Below are 11,288 nucleotides of genomic sequence, written 5' to 3'. Positions count from 1 at the left end.
CTACTGATCTAAGGGACGTAACTCTAGTGTTTGATGGCGAGGCCTCGAAACAGTCAATGAACGCGGAAATCAGTCTGAGCTAAACCCGAATGTAACAACTATCCATGTGTGGAAACCTCTTCTACTTGTAAAACTCGAACTGTCACGGATGCTGTCAATAAATGCGCGTGTTATTATTCTTTTGCGATAAGATTTATAAAGAATATCTACAATGCGAAGTAGACTATAGTTCCCGCTTTGCGAAATTGACATCATTCAGCGTGTCGTTCAGCGTGCTTTGTCTCTCCAACAATCTATATTTAAACATCTTACACTTGGTCGACTGCAAAATGTCATTGTCGATGGAATATCGCATTCGCGCAAAATTTCACGACGACAGTTTTCGATTAGTTCCCCTGACAAGATCATCGCTAGGTGGCGCTGCTAAAGGGCATGGGGTTAAAGGGCAAGGTCACCTCGAATGATAAACAACTCGTGGGTTCAACTTCCCCATGTAAACTGTTCGTGGACTTGACCCTGAATGCATTTTGAACAGAAACGTAAGCCACCTGCTTTATATTACCTTCAGATAACTACGAGATGTATTATTCATGAAAGTTAGTTTTCGTGCGGCATTTATGACATATTACTAAGGCTCGAGTTCGCCTGCCGTACCATAAAGGTAGGCGTATGAATATATACCGTTCCCATATTGCGCATGGGCAAAAATGTAGTCCAAGGCTTGGAGAGCTTAGTTCTTGAACAGAGGGAAACGCTGCTTCAGTAGAATCTAGTCCCGTAAAAGGTCAAATATATATTGAAATTCCAGTGTATGTATATAGCATATCCTGTTGTGACAAATTACCGCAGTGGACTTCTTATCATAATGTAGATCCACTGCGATCTTCAATCTCGACCGCAGAGATCCAGGCAGAGACCATATAATATATGGTCTCTGATCCAGGTAAGCTGCGTATATTTACGTAAAATACGCAAAGTAAATCATCTAAACCTATTTATTTGAGTATTTAAAAGCTTTAAGAATGCTGATAGTATAACAACTGTGTGTGTAATTACCCAATGTAGCTTTTTCAGCTTGCCTACCCGAATATCTTTACACGTCTAGGCGGGTAGCCTGGTGGTTGTAGCGTTCGCTCGTCACGCCGAAGACCCGGGTTCGATTCCCGACATGGGTACTATGTGTGAAGCCCATTTCTGGTGTCCCCAGCCGTGATATTGCTGGAATATTGCTAAAAACGGGAGTTAAAATATGTGTACGAAATGAAAAAAATCAAATACTCAATGATAACATGTGAGTAAATACCCAATGGCTTATAACATTGAAGCTGAATTTTAAGCAAAGATGAGATTATCAATATCTTTGTTGCAGTGAGTGATCCTTCGTGAAATGTTTAGGGGCGGTGGGGTAGCCTAGTGGTTTAAGCGTTCCCGGGTTCGATTCCCCACATGAGTATAATGTGTGAAGCCCTTTCTGGTGTCCCGCGCCGTGACATTGCTGAAATATTGCTAAAAGCGGCGTAAAACCATACTCACTCACTCGTGAAATGTTTACTTTCGTCTTAAGAAAAGACCGAGTATATTTATTTTCAAACGAAGTTTGTGATTCTCCCGAACTATTCAGAACACTTACAGAGTTAGAAGTTAGACTATTAAAACTGAACAGTGACTATTACAGTTAAATTTCGAATTAATATCGTTTGCAAACATCTAATTCTGTTTGTCTAATCTTGATTGATATCTAAGAAAACAAGATAGTGTCACGAATATCCGAACAACTCGGTGACAGTGGAATAATTAAGACACCACAATTATTCCGAGGTCGTGGGTTCGCACATAGCTCCAGATAAGCTTTTGGTGTTGTGGGTATTTTACCCATGCATTTTAAAATCATTGGGTATCAGTCATTCTGTCTAGGTATTCAAATTTCTGTTACCCCCTAGTTATACCCCCGTTTACGAAGTAAGTCGGGGGAATATAGCGTTCCGTCTTTCCGTCCGTCCGTCCGTCCTTCCGTCCGAGCTATTGTACGGCCCATAACATTGTAACCATGCACCCTAGCTTCACCTTGCTACACACATTTACCACAATGAGTACTTGTGCCTTTTGCTACTTTTGAAGATTCTGATTTTTTTTAATTTTTGCCGTTTCCATTGACACATTAAGAAACATCAAGAATGTATGTTGTGCTAAGCATTGATTATCCCACACTAGATTGAAATATATTTCCAAAAACATGTGTTCATTTCAAACATGGACCAGACAATCCACTGATTGACATCATGAGCATTGATCCATGCAATTGAGATACGATGACATGCATCAACCAAGTCAGCGACCCTGACCACCCGATCCCGTTAGTCGCCTCTTACGACAAGCATATGAGTCAATACTAAATACTATGTCAGTAAGTTGTTCCATGAGTGAGTGAGTTGGGTTTAACCCCCTTAAGTTATGTCATGGCCTATCAGTTTACCTCGTGTAGGGGGTGAGATAAAATGGGCTTTGACGTTGCACTTGTATAGCGATGTGCATGCACGTGTGTGTTTGGATATGTGTACTAGTCAGAACTCATGCCGGTTTAATAGTGCGAGCCCTCTGAGATACCGTGCCGCAATTTAACATGGCTATCCCACTCAGACATCGTATTATACTGACTCCCTGCCGATCAGTCATCTGTTTATCCTGGCCCTTAATGTCGAGTGCCAGGCATCGTAACATCAAGTACCATCTTTTGGGACCCATGAAGATTCCAGGGTAGAATAGGTCTTCAGCAACCCATGTTTGCCGTAAAAGGCGACTATGCATGTCGTAAGAGGCGACTGACGGGATTGGGTGGTCAGGCTCGCTGACTTGGTTGATGCATGTCATCGATCCCAATTGCGTGGATCGATGCTCATGATGTCAATCACTTGATTGTCTGGTCCAGACTCGATTATTTCACAGGCCATTTATAATGCGCATATTTCCGGGGGTATGCTCAAAGCGCTAATTTTACCCGGTCACTTGATCAGAAATAACGCGATTATTGATTACCGAAAACAAGAAGCCATTCCAGCGATACGGAATATATAACTGTCAAACATAGCAATGTACGCTTTTCAACAAATATCCATTTTGCCAGCCCGGTACCCTGGGTGTGTATCATACCCAGGGAACCAGGCTACCATTTTGCTAGGGATAAACATCGTCGAGTTTTGGTCATGAGCGTAAACAGTTAAACAGCGGGCGGCCATACTTAGCAGTGCAGTTTACCTTCCGCTCCAACTGCGCCGCCCAGGTGTCTGTTTATCCCTCGCTGTACATGCAGCTCGAACGACACTGACATACGTAGTGAACTGCATCATGGGTAGATAATTGCACTACACGTGACCCAAATGACGAAAGCCCATTGGATCAGAGACTGTGCATATGTTGTAATTATCCTTGGTCCGTGGGGTCAAAGTAGAAAAAGGTGTAGACCTGTGCCAATTAAACTGACAAGCCGTCATGTGAATAAAATAAATCAAAATGGCGTCAGGCTCACTGGTTCATATTGCACCGGGCAGTGGTTGGTTGGTTATGTCTTGTTAAGACCGCCTCCCTGGTCTAGTGGCAGAGCGTCCGCCCGGAGAGTCAGGACTAGTACAAGCGCACGCACGCACGCACGCACACACACACGTCGCTAAATAAGTGCAATAATCTTGGACGCGGCGTTGAACCCCTTTTCACCTCACCTCACCTCACCAAACAACCAGCTTCGTTTTAGAAGCAGGCCCAATTTTCCAAAATGATATTGGCGTAGTGTTGCTAAAAGCCTCGTTGAACGCCATTTACGCACATCGAATCGAAACCTGTTTTTCCTCGAAATACTTCCTGGGATCCCTAGAGCGTCGCCATTGTGTGAGCGGTCTCCTGCTGACCCACACGGCGAACAGTCTGGCGTGATGTGGCAGGAATATTGATATCGTGAGTGTTTCAGAACATCAAGCATGTCCAGTGAGCAATACTTTATGGTAAAACCTTGAAACAAGCATTTTAGGGAACTGGTTATGGTTTCAAACATTTCACAGAGCATTCATTTTTTAACTGCAGGTGCAGAAGACTGCGCAGAATGGCGTCTAATGAAGCTGGAAGCAGGTACGTCCTTAGTGCAATACATAAAACTACAAGTACCATTAGACCCGTGAAGATTCCGGGGTAGGAAAGGTCTTCAGCAACCCATGCTTGCCGTAAAAGGTGACTATGCTTGTTGTGAAAGGCGACTAACGGGATCTGGTGGTCAGGCTTGCTGACTTGGTTGATGCATGTCATCGTTACCCAATTGCGTGGATCGATGCTCATGATATTAATCACTGGATTGTCTGGTCCAGACTCGATTATTTTACAGATCGCCGTCATATAGCTGGAATATTGCTGAGTGCGGCGTTAAACAACAAACAAACAAGTACCATTATTATTATTATTATCATTATTATTATTATTATTATACAGATTTAAATAAATAAGGGCAGCAAAGAGGGTTTGAGTGATCCAGGCTGGTTAGGCTCATCATCAGCTCAGGGCCCTTGTCCCCTCTACACGCAGCCCCGGCAACGACTGGGACTTCTCCCAGGCAACGACTGCCTACTCAAACCCACCCAGAACATTTCGGAGAATGTGAAGACTCCCCAACACTGCAGGCTTCTGCATTACCCAGATTGTCAGAAGGGCTGTATTCCTGGTAGCAAACGCGGGTACTCTCCCAATGTCAGTCAACAGATTGGGAGGTACCAAACCTGAGGCACCGAGAACCATTGATAGTCGGACAACTTGGTACTTGGGATGCAAGCGTGACATTTCGAAAGCGAGGTCCCCATATGTGCCATGTTTCTCCCGAACCTAATCGATCACGTTCGTGTCAAAAGGGACAGAAATTTCAGTGGTATAAATGATTTCTTTGCATTTATCAAAGAGGATAAGATCAGGTTTATTGGTCTGGATAGGTCTTAGGCTGTATACGGGCCAACTCCAAAACAGATTGTATTTATAACTTTCCATGACGCCCTCTACATATTCTAGGCCGTACCATGGATGGACCTCTGTGTCAAAGCCACAAGCATGGCGAAGACGGCAATAATAGGATCGATCAATGGTCAGCCTCTCCTTGAGAAGTCTTGTTACGGCACTTCACTTGGTTGACACTCATTTCTATACCGTCCAGCAGTCCAGAACCATCAACAAAATCAACACTGACATACAGATTATGTCCCACATTATTGGCTCGTTTAAGAAAACTGAGGAATGCCTTGTTTTCATCATGAGTCTTGACATGCTTCACAAGAGGATCATCAGCGAAATACATGTGTGCAAAAGTGCACAATACAATTCTGTCTCGAAGAACTTCACCTTAATCGAACCACGTATATATATATATATATGTATGTATATGTGTGTAACCGAATATAAAAGACCCGTGAAGATCCGGGGTAGAATAGGTCTTCAGCAACCCATGCTTGTCGTAAAAGGCGACAATGCTGGTTGTTAGAGGCGACTAACGGGATCGGGTGGTCAGACTCGGTGACTTGGTTGATGTATGTCATCGATCCCAATTGCGTGGATCGATGCTCATGATATCAATCACCGGATTGTCTGGTCCAGACCGCCGTCATTGATGGAATATTGCTGAGTGCGGCGTTAAACAACTAAAAAACAACAAACCAAACAAAAACAGAAACAACAACAATGTTGGCAATGATGTTACTCTCTCAAGCAATGATGTAACTGTAGGATGGGTCGGTCCATGGTCTCCACTATTGAGTGTGGCGTTAAAAAACAACCAACCAACCATCAATCCAACAGTAATCAACTTTGAAGCGGAATTACATTTCAAGTTAATAAATAGCATAATGTCTAATCGTCAAATTTTGATACTGATCAAAATAAACATTTTCATTGTAGGCATAAACGTAAAAGAGCAGTTACCGTATTCGACGTAATAAGCGCCCCGCTCTAATAAGCGCCCACTGCGATATTTGCTAATATATTGGCTAGTGAACAATACCTATTAGCACCCTTCCGATAGATCAATGTACACCACACTTATTTATTCGCGTATAATACCTACTCGTGTGTTATATGCACCCTTAATTATGGGCAATTATATTCCTGAAAAATGTATCTCTCGTATATAAACATTTCAGGCTGTCAGCATAAACCACCAAATTTATCTTTCAACTCTTGTTTTTTTTCTTCACCAAAATAATATTCTAATAAGAACCATTATTTCTAATTTTGAGAGCGCCCTGGGCGCTTATTACGTCGAATACGGTAATTTAAACAAATGGATCGGGTAGCCAGGTTCGGTGAGTTGCTTGATTGCGTGACGTAGAACCCAGACGGCCTGGATCAGTGCTCATAATATCAATAACAGGATTGACTGGTACTGGATCGATTACATTTTCAGGCCGCCGTCATTTAATTGGAATAGTGCTGCATGCGGCGTTAAACAACATTCACCCAATTTCCAGCCCAAGGCAGATGATGTTGCTCAGTAGAGAAGCTGTGCTCTTATCGCACGATACATGTCCTTTAGCTGGAGTTTTACAGTCAGTTAACTCTCTTGCCTTGAATTAGTACAGACAATCAGCCACCTACACTTGGCGAAAGGGGCGACGGAATGGGTAACGTGGTCAGGCTCGTTGACTTGGTATCATAACCGATGGTGTGTGTGCTCATAATATCAATCAGTAGTTTCTCTGATCCAGACTCCAAGCCCTGCCCCAAGGGAACGACCATTTGATATTCTCGGACGGAGTGCCTGGAATTTTATCCCAATAAAATAGATTGTCACAGAAAATTCTTGAAAAAATTACTAATGCTTCAGACTGTTGTAAAAAGGAAAGAAATGCCTGCCACGAAAATTACTTTGTTTCAAGGTGTTCTTCAAAAAAGAGTTCAGGATTACAGTTTTAAATGAAATAATATCTGATATTCGAGCTGTGTCTGAAAAATATATCTCGATACAATATCCCAGCCATTCCCAGTAATTCAAATGGTCGGTCCCTAATCACATGGTACACGTCCCTTGGCTTGATGTTGGTTGATGTTCTTTTCAACGATAACGCACGATCGTGGACGATGATGTGTTATATTTTTTAAAACTCACACAGTCTGCTCTTTTTTTTTCAGGAACATATGTGCTCGCCTACTGCTTAATGAAAAAGGAACGCTAACAATAACTGAAGATCCATCTGCATGCGTCCCCAACACAAAGAATCAGTTATTAAGCGTGACGGGTCCAAGCGGTGAAGTTAAGGAGTTCTACTATGGTAAAGCCCCTGATGATCAACCTGTACTCCGTGTTGATCCTGAAGACAAAGCAGATTCTTGTCCTGTCACTACATCAAACACAGGTCCGAACAAATCAGTGCTGACAGAGTCTCAGGCAAAGTCACTAGCTGTGATGCTGTCTACGGTACAATCTCAGATTACAGCGAGGAAGCCTTGGGCATTAGATCACAGCTATACTATGAAAGACGGTGTTGCTTCCAACACGAAGCCACGTGTTTCTCCTGCAGTGAAAAAGGCAGAACAGGCTAAAGTGGAGAGTGAAATACTGAAACGGGTCAACGAGTCAATCAAATACAGTCTACCCAGTTCAAGTAAATCCTCAGTTTACAGTTCTACAAACGGAAGTCGATATGACTTAATGACTTCAAAGTCATCGTATTCTGCAATTGATCAAAGTTCGCGTCCAACATCCTGTGGGCATCTCCCAAAACCCAATTTAAGTCCAGCATCTATTGCTACAACAGATGGTGGTGCGCCTTCTTCAAATAAACAAAGTAAATATGAAGGTGCTTCGGGAATATTAAAACAATTAAGCGCTTCGGTCCCAGTACTAGTAATGCCAGGAAACACTAGATCTCTAGCCACAGGGCCTGAGTGTCAATCCTCCCCAGCCTTAGCCAGGATACCCCAAATCCCAGTAGCACCTGGGAAACAGTACAGACAACGCCAGACAAGGGCACAAATGCGAAATGTGACCCTGAAGTCATCAGGTGTTATGGGTTATCTCAAGGACATGCTGGCATCGAAAATAAATGTCAAAGGACAGGAGATGACTCCTCACTGTGGCAAGGGTGCACTGAACACAACACAGACTGTTCCAGTATCTAGTCAGGCACCTGTGCAAAATGTTTCAATGCCAAGACGACAATCTCCTGGAGCTGCTGATAGTGGTGCTGCGCCAAAGGAGAATCAGAAAAGCATACAAAACCAAACCGCTATTGATCCTGTTTTGCAGAGGATGCTGAATAATGTCCAGAAAGCATCTGCCTCTATCAAGGAAACACTTCCTGTGCCAGTTTCAGATGCTTTTAATTCTAATTCACCTCCATGTAAGCCTCAATCTAAAAAGGTTCCAAACGTCCAAGAAAAGGGTAACCACCCCAGAGAGGTGACAGTACGAGTTTATCCCGATAAACCAGGAGTAGATGTAAAACCTGACCTCAGGAATCTGGTCCAGGTGAATCCACATTCAGGACTGCCCGTACTGAATGCCCCTCAAATCGCATTCATACCAGACGTAGTGCCAGGGTACTGCATGCCAGTGGTGATGACACAAACATCGCCTTCTAATTCTTTTCCTTTAGTGTATAACCAGTGTACTCCCTCAGGATCTGTTGGGAAAACCATTATTGTCACCACAAATACTCAAGTCCCAATAGGCTTGGGAACAAATCTTCCACCTACTTCCACAAATGCGAGTGAATGTAGTACTGTGAGCAGTAAGGATATCTCTTTCAGTGTTCCAAGTACACGGGGGCTAAAGACAGCGGCAGTTATTGACCAACAGACTCACGTACATCAGCACCAAATTGCAGACATGGTGCTACCTAGGATAGAATCAGTTTTTTCACTGGCCCACACTGAGGGCACAGGGACTCAGAAAAATAGTTTGAACAAGGATATGCTGAAAGTCAAATCAAACTCCAGATCTAGTTGTTATTCTAAAGGTCCTGGAAAGACAAAAGTGAGGAAAACTGATGATGTGAAAAGTGAAAAGAGTAATGGGCCACACACAATAGATGTTCCGACTGCTCCGTTCATTGGTGTCACACAGCCAATTAATAATAATGACACACCAGGTGGTATTAACAGTAGTACAATGCAAGATTCAAATGAAGATGGACTTTCCCCAAGAAGTAGATATCGAAAAGCACCTAAGCGTCTTGTTGCTGAGGATCTTCCAACATTTCCAAAGAGCATCCAAAAACAGAAACCAAATCTGAGGCCTATCATCTTTGATCCGTGCTTCGTGGTCCTTGAACGGATTGCCATTTCTTCAAACCGAAAGATAACCAAATTGAAACAGAAGAGAAAAAGCAAAGAATACATAAGCTGTTCAAAACAATGTCGAGAACTGTTTTTAAGGAGACTTTGCGAAAAGCAACAACTTCCAGGTAATCAATGTGCTCGCAAAGTGAATGATAGTGACAGACAGGCGGGCGAGCATGAACCAAGCGTTTTGAGGTGGATAAAGAGAATTCGATCAAAAAGAAAGATTAACATGGAACAAGCGAGTCCAAACCAAGTGAAACGGTATGCGAGTGCGGCCTACCACGTGCCTGGGAAACTGATAACTGTTGGCACCATAGGAAATACTGATGCCAAAGGGAGCAAGTACGTTGTGGTGGAGGTACCCAATTTAGTGCCTGCTCCTGGAGCATTTGAAACTGTTGCCACGGGAAAACCTACAGATATTTCCCCTTTGCCCCTCAATCGGGAAACCTATAAGACGTTGAATGAGTCAACATTACCCCAGTCAGAGATGGGATCAGTGTGTCTGGATAGTGACAGGTCACCTCGGTCAGTATCTTCAGAGACTGAGTCAACTGTTTCAGAGAATTGTGTTTTTAGTGATTTCAGTGATACATCTCCAGTAAAGTCTCCTAAGGTTATTACCAGTACTGATGAATCATCAACACGAAATAATTCCACGTTTAAGGTATTTGACAGTTCTCAGATTACCTCCTTATCGTCGAATGAAACTAAAGAGTCTCAAGTCGACCAGAGTCAGCCTACTCCAAACTCAGAATCAAGCCATCTGAAAGCACAATCCGCAATAGATCCGTCTGAAGACTCTTCAGAATATGATGAGCCATTGTGTAGTCTTCAGAATGAGGAACAGCTTGAAACGGAGATGACAGGGGGCTTTAAAAAGGAGGATTCGGATGAAGACTGGATGAATGTTGAGCTTGAAGTGGATCCGGACTCGGAATCTGATGAGGACTTGGATCTATTTCTCCCAGATGATCCTCCAGCAGATCCTGTTCCTCATCCTGAGCCAGAGCATGAGCTCGACGTCCCTTCAGCATCGATTACATCTACATTTGTCCCCAACGTTGTTCTCAGTGATAAAGTCCAAAGACTCAAGGCAATGCTGGCAGAACAAATGAGACAGGTTGAAAATATTCGTAGGCAACGAACAAATACGAAGTAATGTAAATTGTGTAGGACAGCGTTGATCACAACGAACCTATTTGATGACACAGCTAGTTAGATGCTAGGACAGCGAATATCACCGAATTGACATCATTCAGTAAACACTGTAATTATAGGAACTGATGCAAATGGCATAAGAATTCATCTAGGTGCTAACGAGCCAAGAGTCGTGTCATATTTATGCAAACAATCTCAGGTTTTACATAATATTTGCATTGGCAGTTGACCCAAAGCTCTGTGTCAGTAGTTGCACTATATGTGTCTTGTTAACTTTGAGTATGTGGGGAACTCACATCGAATGCTTTTATTTTAGTTCCATCTGCTTTCTCCTTCATTTAATCCACACTTTTGGGTCTAACTTTTTTCAAGCTATGTTATTCGTTGTTTTTACCGTTTATGTTGTTCAATTGCCAGTACCGGCGGGTCAGTAAAATTGAAGCGTTCTGATAGCCTGTATCGGACGTTCGTTTCTTAAATTAAAGAGGGATTTTATCTCCGGCCATCTGCCAGTCGTTGTTTGTTCCTCCAGTGCTGGGCCATCAAATATAACACTAAGGAAATGAACTTCATGGGAATGAATCTATAACTCCAGAGCACATTTACAACAGGATCACGGGTTCGAATCCCGGTTCGCCCCGATTATATTTCTAGGTTTGCCAGCACCATACCCGTACTCGTGGGTTTCACCGAAGTGGTAAACGTCTGAGACCTGCTTCACTTGGGGCTTTCCTTCCATATTAAGCTGACACGCCGCGATATAACTGGAATACTGTTAAAAGCGGCGTTAAACCCAACTCACTCACTGACTACAAGATCAGGGGCTG

At 43.1% G+C, this 11,288-nt stretch overlaps 1 protein-coding gene across 1 annotated transcript; it reads left to right on the top strand.

Annotated features, from left to right (window-relative positions):
• Positions 1-4,061: 4,061 nt before the first annotated feature.
• LOC139473898 (mucin-2-like) lies at positions 4,062-11,205 on the top strand. The gene is made up of 2 exons (XM_071256694.1): positions 4,062-4,116; positions 7,147-11,205. The coding sequence occupies exons 1-2, from the start codon at positions 4,091-4,093 to the stop codon at positions 10,460-10,462; spliced, it is 3,342 nt and encodes a 1,113-aa protein (XP_071112795.1). The 5' UTR covers positions 4,062-4,090; the 3' UTR covers positions 10,463-11,205.
• Positions 11,206-11,288: the final 83 nt, after the last annotated feature.

This window comes from Haliotis cracherodii, unplaced genomic scaffold, assembly GCF_022045235.1.
Source record: "Haliotis cracherodii isolate W230 unplaced genomic scaffold, xgHalCrac1.p SCAF_3, whole genome shotgun sequence".
Lineage (NCBI taxonomy): Eukaryota > Metazoa > Mollusca > Gastropoda > Lepetellida > Haliotidae > Haliotis > Haliotis cracherodii.
The sequence above is the reverse complement of the archived record's forward strand: the minus strand, read 5'-3'. Positions and strand labels throughout refer to the sequence as shown.

Coding starts and splice junctions, on each gene's coding strand:
- LOC139473898 (XM_071256694.1), top strand. CDS start 4,091: ATGGCGTCTAATGAAGCTGGAAGCAG. Junction 4,117..7,146: donor TCTAATGAAGCTGGAAGCAG/GTACGTCCTTAG, acceptor TTTTTTTTTCAG/GAACATATGTGCTCGCCTAC.